Raw genomic sequence first — 12,224 nt, forward strand, 5'->3', positions numbered from 1 at the left:
TGAGAACAAAAATGTTTATATATAGACCAAAAATGTATGTTTACTTGGGGACAAAACCCCAGAAGTTAGCCAACTCTATTAGGGAACATCCTTCAAAAGAAAATTGCTTAAATTATGTTTTTCTCCTAAAATGCAAAAGTTATTTTTTTGCTATTCAGGGTAGAGTTAAAGTAAAATTTATTTATCCAGTGGCTTTCACAGACTAGGTCACAAAGCGCTTTACAATAAGCTAAGCTAAGTGTGTATTAAATGTATCACTAAGTTAAGTTATTAAATCTAAATCTAAATTAAATCTACACTAAGTTAAGCTAAGTGTGTATTAAATGTAATTAGCATTGAAAACAACAGCAGTTTATGATGAGTCTTCCTTTAGCCAGATAAATGTGTTCACTACCTGACAAAGCAGCAGAAAATGTCAAAGCGGCGGTCCTCTCGGCGGTACAGGTCCATGCTGAGGATGGCAGGAAAGATCAGCAGCACCATAGCGAAATTAAACACCACGACGACTGCCGCCTGAGAGAAAAGAGAAGTTGCTATTAAGCACATATTCACACTTGCACAAAATATTCACATACAGCAACACCAGCACATCTGCAGACGGTCTATGCCAAAACCACAATGATCCCAACAAATTCAATTTTAAGACAATTATCCTCTTCAGAACAGATGAATGACAAAAAAAAAAAAAAACACAACCCTTCCAAAACTGAATTTGGGCTCATCCATCTTGAGTGAAACCCACTTAAATTTCTAAACGTAAATCACATTGCTATCGAACTCATAATTCGATCAACACACTCCAATATGAAGAACTGGCTATGAAGTGGTTTGTATCCAAACCCAGGAAAAATACTTTCTCAGTGTTCAGCTAGATGTGGCTCTTCTGACCTTGGGAAACAGCCACTTTCTTTCAGAGCCGATATATCACACGGTTACTAAAAAGACTCCACCGGGCCAAGAGCTCCTTACCAGCGTGGGGAAACGAGCGAGTGATTTGAAACATTTAATCCTGATTAATTCGGTTGAAGCTTACAGAATAACTAGTGTGAGAAGAGAGTGGATGAAGAAAAGCGACATGACAATGAGAGTCAGAAACTGAGAGAGAGAGAGAGAGAGAGAGAGAGAGGGCAGATCGAAGCATGCCTGCCCTAGTTAGGGTGTATTTTTTATGGGTGGAAGTTGGAGCCATGTCAGACTGCCAGACCACCCAGAGAGCAGCTCAGCCTGACAGAGCCAAGACACAAGAAGACAGAGAACTCATGGATACAAAATACAGTGACTCCAAAAAGTATTTGGACACACTTGTCACTGCATTACAAAACAAAATATCTAATCTATCAGCCCTAAAAAGGAACAGAGAGGGAACAAATGAGAGACTGTGCGTGAGTGATTCTAGAGTGAGATCTGTTAGGCTCGACATGTGCGGCCGCTTTTAAGCTGCCAAAGAAACAGATAAAAAGACAGAAAGTCAGGGAGGTGCCAAAGGAACAGTGCTAAACAGAGACAGAAGAATTAAAACAGGGAAATAATGTTTAAATTCAACATTAAGTGGTAATTGCAGCAACCCATCACTTCTGTAATGTTATTACACAAAAATACACGTTGTTTAAGTAAATGTGGCAATTTATTTTAATGGGGAATAAATAAAGACAACCCTTTTTTCCTCTGGAATAATGTGCACCAGTGATTTGTTAAAACTTGAAATGTACTATTTATTTGATCAAAAATACAGTAAAAAAGCTGTAAAATTGTGAAATATTATCACAACTGTTTTCTATTTTAATATATTTCAAGAAGTAATTTATTAAAGCTGAATTTTCAGCAGTCATTACTCCAGTCTTTAGTCACATGATCCTTCAGAAATCAATATTGATGCTTAAAACATGTATTATTATCAAATGCAGTTGTGCATTCTGCATTCGAAACTGTGATTCTGTTTATTTATTTTATGAATATAAAGTTCAAAGGTAAAGCATTTATTTGAAATAGAAATCTGTTGTAAGATTATACATTTCTTTACTGTCAATTTCTATCACTTTAATGAATCCTTGCTGAATAAAAGTATTCATTTCTTGTTAAAAAAAAATCTTACTGACCCCAACCCTTTGAATGGTAGTATTTATATTAGTCAATTAGGTACATTTTGAGTTTATGTTGACTTTTTGACTTTTGTTTTCCCAGAATAAAAAGCCCGCAAATTGGTATGCAAGTGTATAAAATGTTCATAGGGACAAGATTATCTATAGGCTTGAGATGCATATGGCAGGATGAAAAAGAAGAAGAAAAAAAAAGAAGAAAAAAAAGAAATTTTCCCCAAAGTGGATAAGTTGAACCAAACCATTACACAAAAGTTAAACTAAACACATTTGGACACAAACGATCAAGTAAACACACTACAGCTGAAAAGAGACTGTTAAGGCAGGAAATAACATGTTTGCAAAAGCAGTATCTCTTAGCCGTGAGTGAGAGTGTGTGTGTGTTCACAGCGGTTTTGAAGATGAGTGTTTTCAGGCACAGTTGAACAGGTGCCAGTTGGAGTGCGCTACAGTGAAAAACAGTGTGTGTCTGACAGATGTGTGTGAGACATCAATCCACACATCCTAATACTAGATCTACAGCACCGTGTGAGTGCGTGTGTGTGAGTTCAGGCGTGAGCCACGTGTGGTCGGCAGTCTCATCCCGCACAACATATTCTGAAAATATGCAATCATCGAACAGACACAAACACAATACGAGACTTCACATTGTCTACACTTGCAGATATATAAAGAAATGGTATATTTCTGATTTAGGATCAAAGGATCCCAAAATGGGGGAGGCTGTCTGTAGGGTTTAGGCTGAGATTTGTGTGAGCGTGTTTGTTAAACAGAACAAGGCGTCAGTGTGTAAATCTCCGCGTCTGTCTCTGTGCAGCTGTGCAGGTTATGTGGATGATGGCGAGGTTACTTCACCTAAAGTTCAAAGGTTAAGCAGCTCAAGCGCTGAATCAGTGTGAGTTTCATGTGAGGGCGATGAGGCTTCAGACGTCCAATGGGGGAAATCTTTCAATTGAATTTAGTAAGACTGATTAAGTAGGTTCAAACGTAGGTAGTGTCAGATTTCATCTAGGCCATTTAAAAGGTTACTTCACCCAAAAATAAACTCATGTCACTTTTTTTCAGTAGAAAATCAACCATTCAATCACAATGAATGGGGACTGGAGCTTTTAATCTTCGAAAAGGATGTGAAAGCACCATAAAAGTGGTCCATAAGACTCATGTTATACTGTATATTCAAACGTCTTCTGAAGCCATATGATAGCTTTGTGTGAGAAAAGACAAACATTTAAGTCATTATTGACTGATTAGTGAGTAGTGAATCATGAACGAATTTGATTCATTAAAAAGATCTGACTCAAAATTATTCATTCAGGAATTGGACATCAAAACTTGTCACTCAAACATGCTAAAGAGAGCTAGAGAGGATTATAGTCTTATTGTGTATGATTCGTCATAGAGACCACTTTTAATACACTTTAAAGACCTGTTCACACCAAGATGAATATTCAGTGGGAAAATTTTGCACGATAAATGGCTGTTAATGTATCTGTTTAGTAGGGATGTGCCTGAAGCCTAATTCCAAACGGCACGGAAAATGAAAAATGCATTCTACTGAGCCCCTAAAGATACATGGTTAGGCTTGCTGCGGTAGTCGGTTATACATTACAGTGCATCTTCACGTGAGGATAGTAAGGAGAGATGACTGACGGCTCGGTAGAATGTGTCATTTCCTTTCCGAACACGGTATTTGGCTTCGAGGCACATTCCTACTGTTTAGACTGACACGAATATTAGTATGGAATCAATGCAGTATTTCTGCTTTTCTATAAGTGCCACCTACTGTCAGAAAATTGCATTTTCCTTAATTTTCCTTCATCCTGATGTTTTCTATGCATTGTTCTAACTGAACTTTCATGCCGAACATTTGTGTTGGTGTGAACAGGCCTTAGAGTTGCTTTTCAGTTCTTTTTTGAAGACTGAATTCTCCAGTCCACAGCCTTCAGAATATCTCCTTTTCTTTCCCCACAAAAGAAAAAGAGTTATAGGTTTGGAACGACATGAGGGTGAGTAAATGATGACAGAATTTTCATTCGACAGTCTCTTTATCCTGATTTAAGTCAGGAACAGTTTGTGGGCAGATCTCCTGCTCAGCCTCTTTGCAATGTCACTTCCACAGCCTTGCGGTCATAAATAAACCGCAGATGTGTGGAACAACAATCCGTGAGACCCACCCCCACTCCCAGATTGAGTTACATGCCCACAATCTGCACACTTAGGGGGCCATACCACTAATCACACGCCGTAGGGGGGGTTACGGGCCACACCAGCTCCCTCAACCTGTCACACGCTTGGTTTGATGAATGAAATCAATAAAAGTCACGTGGAGAAATCTGGAGTCAATGAAGGTTTGGAACACACGCACATACACAAAGAAAGAGCAGGTATGGACATGGGAAATTTCAGCAAACATCCATTGGTAATATAAACAAACACACAATTGCTACAGACAAGCAATTTGAACTGCATTCCTGTTTAAGAAGATGGAAAAAACACACACACACAAACCTGTAAGGAGAAGGCTCGGAGTGCTGGGATTGGAATAAGGGCGGCCATGAAAAACGCTGTGACATTACTGATGGAGGTCAAGGCCACACTAGCCCCAGTCCTCTTCAGACATTCACCAGTGCGGTCCTGAGGGAAAAAGACAGAAAGTAACATCACACTGTCAACAAATCCACTGCAAGAATTGTATTCTTCCCCCTGGAGTCCACTAATCAAGATTTCTTGCACCAAAAAGTGTTGTATATTAGCTTTTCATGTCCATTTTTAATTCTGACCCTGAGAATTAAAAACTGGCTGTTTTTGCTACTGTACCTCAGACTACTATACATAAATGACCTCTGTTATGACTGGCATGTGAAATGAGTAACGATGTCATTACCAAGTTGCTGAATATGTAATAACATGTAAACATGGGGAGTATTATATTAATGTGTGCACAGTTTGACATCAATACCAATGCGAGTACTGTTTTTGCAGCTAGTCTGAGGCGGTTTAGTTTAGACGGCTGATCTAGGAAGATGACTGACATCTGGCTCGTGATAACGTTGACATTTGTTATGTTTAGAGTAGATTTATTAAAAACTGTGATGTACATGCGAACTTTGTCACTTATTATTCTTTCATCTAATTGTGCTTCGAGTTTGGATTTAGTACAATAGATATAATTCAGTTTAACTGGAAATGACAATAAATTGTTTAATCTATTTTATTTATTATTCAATTTATTTAATTAGTTATATACCAAATATGGGGGTATGTGCAGCTCTAGATGTTCTGAGTGTATTCTGTACGGCTTATTTTAAGACAAATTAAATTAAAATAAAGCATTTATTAATATCTTGTCATATGATATAAAAATTATGTTTAGTGTAAACTTATTAAAAACTGTAATATTCCGTGAACTTTTACTCATTTATTTTTCATCTGAATGTGGTGTTTTGAACAATTATATTCTCAGCTCGATTGAGTGAATTTCAGTAGAATAGAAATAAATGAGTTTAACTAGAAATTTATGATAAATACATAAAAAATATACATTTTATTTTGTTATACAATTATCAAAAATGAAAGTAGGTGCAGTTCTTGATATTCTAAGTGTAAGACAAAGCTCCAATTAAAAATAAATCATTTATTGTCACTCTCGGGCCTCGATTACTTTCGCAAATAACAATTCAGACGATAGCAGAACAGAAACTGAAAGAAAAAAAAAATCACCTTTAATCACTGACAGACACATTATGACTTAAGGTGTAACTTGCATTTAAGCGTGCTGAAGTTTAAAATCGAAGAGAGCTGATAATCAAACAAATTGCCGTGACAACTTAATGAGCTCAACTTCTGATGAAAAGCTTTCCTTTCTTGCCCCGCTATTATGTGGATTTTTTTGGAGAGAGGAAAAAGGCAAAAACAGATTCATTTCCCTCCCTTTTCATTATCCCTCACTCGCACAGAAATATTTTCCATCAATATCATTTTAAACAAAGAAGCCCATGGTGCAGAAACACGATTGGCTCGTTTCTTGTTAGGATAAGCACTCTCTCCTCGTTTCAAAGCCATTCAGGATACGAGGCGCAAAAGAAACAGTTCAAAACCCCATCTCTGGACACACAGAGGTAGAGATGAGGAGAAGGAAAGAAAGAGGGAAAGTATTTCTGTGGTGTCTGAGGACGTGCAGGACCACACACAGAGAGCTTTAAGACAGGAGGGCTCTGCACTCTCTCTCCTCCCACAGGGGAACTGTTTACTTTCCACACAAAAGTGTCGCTGCACGCTGTGCAATCTCACATAAACACAAGCAAATACATGCCTGAACTCAGCCGTCTGCATTAGAGTAGAGTAATCTAAATCACCTCTCATACACCACCACGCGTACACGCACACGAAAGCTAAACAAAGATACCCCTGACAGACAGATAGACGAAAGCACATAAATAAATTTACTAAAAAAACAGATCACAAACACATAAGATAGCCATTGTCCAATCAAGTTTTGCAGGCAAAACTAACAACTCAAATCCTTAACATATGTGCAAGTAATGGCTATACAGAAACTGAATAAAGATTTACACAAAAAGTACTGTGGCAATACCATGGAAAAGTGATGATATCAGATGATAATACCATGGTATTTTGATAAACTAAAAAGACCAAAAGTATGTGTAAAAGTATGAAGTATTAAAAAGACTGTACTGCAGAACAAATTACTCTAATGATCTGGTTCTTTTAATGAATCGTTCAAAAATAGTTTTAATCAGTTTTTTTCTTTTTAAATCAGTTTAACGAATCCTTTACTATTGCTTTTAGTAAGTGTGCATTTTATATTTTGTGCACTTAAGATTTGTAAAATGGAAATTGGTGTCATTATATATATATATATATATATATATATTTCAATTAATGGCAACAGTGCATGAAAATGTAAACTGATATCTCTTACTGACACACAACTGCAAAAGATATAAATAACTGACTTAAAACCAGTTTTTTGGGAGAAAATACTAACGTGCCTAAGACTTTTGCACAGTACTATATATACATATGGTTAAAAAATAAATAAACTAATAGATAATACACCATTATTATAATATAATGCAATATAATATTGCATAAACATTTTTATTTAATGATTACATTATATCAGATTTAATAGATATTATACAAATATTTATACAATACGAAAATATTACATATTTATTCCATGGTATTCATTTGTTACTTCAAAGTATGTTATAAAATACAATGGAATGAACATGAAAAAACTAAAAAAACAAAAGAAACCAAAACAGACAATGGTAGTATTTTTTTTTTATCAGTGTTGTGACATTGTTCATTGGCCCTCAGCAGATCAAAGCGTGCTAGTGTTTTTGAAGTTACATCACAGGTCGGGGCAGGTACACACACATTCCTTTATGTAAGTGATAACATGAGGGTACGCTCAGATATACCCTCTTCCCCTGATAACATACTAGCTCCCTCATTTCTGAACTGACTGCCTTGTCTTGACACTATCTTTGGATGTGTAGTCACTGTGTGTTTCTGAGGGTCTGTCACAGGAGAAAACAGTAGTTGTTTAGTAGTGTTCCCTGTTTTTCAGGACGTGTGGAATGAGATAACACACCTCGAATGGAATCCTCTTGTTCTGGCCGGTCTCGCTGAAAGCATGAGCCAGGAGAAAGACATCATCCACCCCTACACCAAGGGCCAGGAACGGCAATACCTTTACGCACATCAAAACAGAAAAGCATGCTACATATAAAGTACACAGTAGGTACTGTAACATCTTAGGGCTAGTTCACACAGAAATGTTTTAACAGCAAAAGACGCTGGTCAGTGGAAAAAAGAAAAGAAGATGCAAGGTCTTGAGATGCATTATTTGAAAGTTGGACTTCTTTTAACTTGAGCGCCACGTTTTTAGAATGCCGTGTCATGTGCGAGACGCTGCAAAAGATGCGAGTGCTATGGTTAAAGATAGCGTCTGCATTGAAAAAGATTGGAAAAGTAGCACAGCGGAATGAATGTGTTTTGTGTGAACATCAACTGTTGTTCATGCGATGTACCTGTGTGGTAGCGGCGTTAAAGGAGATGCCCAAAAGCGAGCAGAGTCCCAGTCCAGCGGCGACAGAAAGAGTGACCAGCAACACTCCGGCCAGCCCGACCGCCCCCTGAGACTTGGCGCAGTCCCACCGCAGCATGGTCAGACACGCATAGGCAAGCTGCACACAGATAACACAGCTATAGCGTTAATCTGACATTATCACGTTACCGCAGTGCCGTTCTCATGAGTGCGGTCACGGCACAGCAGGGTCAGGCATGCACTGGCAAGCTGCATGTAACATAACACTAGGCCTATACACACCAAGTCTGAATTTTCAACATGAAAAAACTTTCATGACAAGGTTTTAAAATGTGTCTCAATATTGATCAATGATCAGTCGATCAATTGAATCTTAGGCTAGGTCAATTTTTTCTAAACATTTTTTTTACCTTTAGACACTTGTAGACGAGAGAGATGGACAGACAATTATATATGAACAGTTACTGTAAAAGTACATTCAAACTCTCAGCAACTGCATGAGTAGTTATCTGCTTGGCAATAGCATCAACCAGTTGACTAATTGGATTATTTAAAGAATTTCTGTACAATTTTTGCTTGTTTGGGGCTCATCTGACCACGACTGGACACATTTCTTTGGGGGCATTTACATTAAAACAACTAGATGGGAGTTGCAACATAATGGAAAAGACTACAGGGGTCTCAAGATGCATTTTTTTAAGCTGGACTATTTTTAATTGTATCCAACTTGTGAAAAAGAAGTGCCCAAATCTTAAAAAGTACACTTTCATGACTATGATTCTTAACACATTACATTTTAAATCATTATGTTTTAATATCTTTGGTCGTGCTTTAAAATACACTTATGTACACGTTGACTATCATACTAAAGCATATGTAAAGTACTTCTCAAAATCGTAATTTTGTAACTTTGTAACCGCAGTGTGTTATTTAATTACATTTAAAGTTAATATATTTTTTATTAATATTTACTGAATTGCAACTTCATTAAAAAGGTGCTATTACAAATATATTTAAATAAATTACATACAAATGTCAATAGAAATTACAGTAAAGTATATTTTAGTTTACAATAAATACTTATCAGTATATTAATTTCTGTCTATACTTTTTAAAAGTATGCTATATTTCACAAGGGACAGAGACTTATAAACACCACGCTTTTTGTGGGATGCTCAAAGAACAGCAAGAGGTTTTGTATTTTCTTGCTATTTAGTTACACCAGTTTTGGTGTGAAATTACCTTAAAATGTAGTTAACATCAAAATGAGGCATATTCCACGATTATTCAAAGACTCGGGTGGGTACTTAGGTTAAAATGTGTAACGCAGAATGTAGTGAATGAGGTTGTGCTTTAACCGGAACATAAAAGGAGTCTTTTAGTCTAGATAAAACTAAAGCTCTTCAAGATAGAACTGGAGATGTGTGAGTGAGTTTACCATTAGGAGGTAGCCACTGGCGATACGGATCACGCTGACATCAGAGAAGGACTTAAGAATGTCTTCGAGGGTGGTGGTGGTGAACGTGAGAACTTTCTGAGACGAATTTGCAGACACACTCTGCTGGACGGCCTGAGGACACACAGGACGGAAGGAAGAAAAAAAAAAAATTATTTCATGTTGTTTATCTTCGATTCATTGACACCCTTTCTATCATTTTTTCACTGCTCATCTTTTCCTTGTTTTGTATTTTCCCTCTGGCGAATGAAGCTAATTAAATAAAGTGGAAATCACAGTCCCACAAATGTTTCAACAGCACAATTATCCAAGAAATGAAAATCACAGCCCCACCCCCTAAAACCACACGCACTCACATCCACAAACACACACGTTCAGCCCTGCACACACACGCACTAAAAGGAAACCCTATGCCAAGCGAAGGTCAGGGCTGACAAAACAGAGACCAGATGATGTCACACACAAACCACCAATGGGACGGCAGCTGTGAAAGAGATTGTGTGCTGAGCGGGTTAATGCGTTCCAGACGGTCCTGTCAAACACACACACACACACACACACAGATACCACACGCATGCTAAAACACACACACACACACACACAAGTGGTGGGGCCACCATACCAAGAGGGGGATTCTGCAATGGACACCAATCACTAGCAAAAACTAGCTGTGTTGTAATGCAGTCATTCCATATTAAATGAGCAAATCTCTTATCAAAAGCATGCTAAAATGATTTGTAAACATTAGTTAATGCATTAGATGACTTAACAATGAACAATAATTTGACAGCATTTAATGATGCATAATTTTAATGTTGGACAAGTAACAAGTTAACAATTACAAGTTGTTAACGACTAGTTGTCTAAAAAAATGATATATTATAAACTAGGGCTGTCAATATTTATTTATTTTTACGATAAGTATGCAATTAATAGCACAAAAGGGTGCGATTATTCACGATTAATCACATACTTATCATGGAATTAAGCATACATTGTTTATCTTGTTTAGCGTGCTTATTTAGTCATCATTTGCTATATCCAGCAAAGTAAACTATCAGATTAAAGGATGCTTCTTACAAAACTGTATTTTCTGCAAGCTTTTTTCAAGGTAAATTTGCGTGTCTTTCCAAAAAAGGACACTTGGAGACATCAAAAGGACACCTAATAACCAAATTATATAAGGAGCCCAAATAATACATACATTTATGCATATGAAAGCACACATGAAAAGAAAAGAAAAAAAAACGCATCCAGTGTACAGTATGTGTACAGTGCAACAGCAAAGAGCTTTTTAGAGCTTGTTTTCATTTTAGACATATCAAGCTGCGAATATTTCACAGGACCACATGAATGTACTGAAATGTGCGATCAGTGCGTCGAGAGCCCACATAAAGTTTGTTATACTGTATATACTATTGTTAATTTAATTCATGTTTGTTAATAGTACATTCATTAATTTATACATTTTAAAATGTTATATGTAAATGTAAACATTGACACTATGCAGTTTTAATAAATGCTGTAAAAATGTTGTCCATTGCTAGTTTGACATCTAACGCATTATTGTTAACAAATTGAACCATATTAATATTTTCTGTAAAATGTTCATTTATAAATAAACTATTGTTCATTTGTTAATTCACATTTGTTCAAAATTAAAAAAATTATAAATGCTGAAAAAAGGTTGTTCATTGTTAGTTCATGACACCTAATGCATTAACTAATGTTAACAAATTTAACCTTAATGTAAAGTGTTGATTTCTAAAACAGACAGGACCGAAATACCTCTAGATGTTTTCAGTGTCACAACATTGCACATCAAATACATGTGAATGGTTTATTGTGCACATTTCTACAGTGTCCCATCGTGACCTTTCCTGACCTTACAGATGTGCCCCGTTTTTCCAAGTTCACACTTAACCTGAGCGTTTAAAGTATGAAAAAGGAAAAAAAAGGAAGTCTATGCCTTTGAAGGACTGCACTTAAACAGCTGGGTCCTAACCTCAAGAGACACAGCGCCTTTGGAATGTATGCATTACTTATGACTAAAGACGAATGCCTTCACACTGCATGAGTACATGTATGTGAGTGTATTTTCCAGGAAACACAAAGTTGGACTGAAGGAATGAATAGCCACGGGCCCCCTAAACGGTTCATAACAAGATCCAGTTTTAGGCAAAGTAAAACCCGATGAAAGGATGAATTACTAAAAACACTAAAGCAGAAAAAGTCACTGTAAATGTCTCCACTAAAGTAGACTGAAGTCTGGACATCAACAGAGCATTTTTACATCCTTTCCGTGAGGTGATTCGCGGTGAGAGACGTGCATGTACCTCAGAGTATCTCCTTTGCCAGGCCTCTAGTACGGCAGCTGCTTTGTCCTCATTCCAGTTGATGTGTGAGACTTCATCGTAGACCTTCAAGTGCTCGTACATCTGCTTTGGGGTCATGAGTTGGAACATGGTCTGAAGAGCCTGTGCACTTTGAGGAAGAGTGAAAAGAGAACAAAATGTTGAGCTGAATGTATGGTATAAACTGACCAAGCGTTTCATATACAAAAAGTTGTGGTGACATTAAACGGTCAGCACAC

The 12,224-nt window shown here is 37.0% G+C and overlaps 1 protein-coding gene across 2 annotated transcripts in view; it reads right to left on the bottom strand.

The window, feature by feature from the left end:
- ptch1 (patched 1) overlaps window positions 1–12,224 on the bottom strand; it is a 53,928-nt gene that overhangs the window by 19,838 nt on the left and 21,866 nt on the right. For both annotated transcript variants that reach the window (XM_084388890.1, XM_084388889.1), the window contains exons 8-13: window positions 11,968–12,115; window positions 9,614–9,745; window positions 8,159–8,314; window positions 7,720–7,818; window positions 4,605–4,730; window positions 395–513 (exon numbers count right to left, since the gene is read on the bottom strand). In XM_084388890.1, the coding sequence (XP_084245016.1) occupies window positions 395–513; window positions 4,605–4,730; window positions 7,720–7,818; window positions 8,159–8,314; window positions 9,614–9,745; window positions 11,968–12,115 (780 nt within the window). The remainder of the gene's footprint in view (window positions 1–394; window positions 514–4,604; window positions 4,731–7,719; window positions 7,819–8,158; window positions 8,315–9,613; window positions 9,746–11,967; window positions 12,116–12,224) is intronic.

Source organism: Rutilus rutilus, assembly GCF_951802725.1.
Source record: "Rutilus rutilus genome assembly, chromosome: 19".
NCBI classification, from domain to species: domain Eukaryota; kingdom Metazoa; phylum Chordata; class Actinopteri; order Cypriniformes; family Leuciscidae; genus Rutilus; species Rutilus rutilus.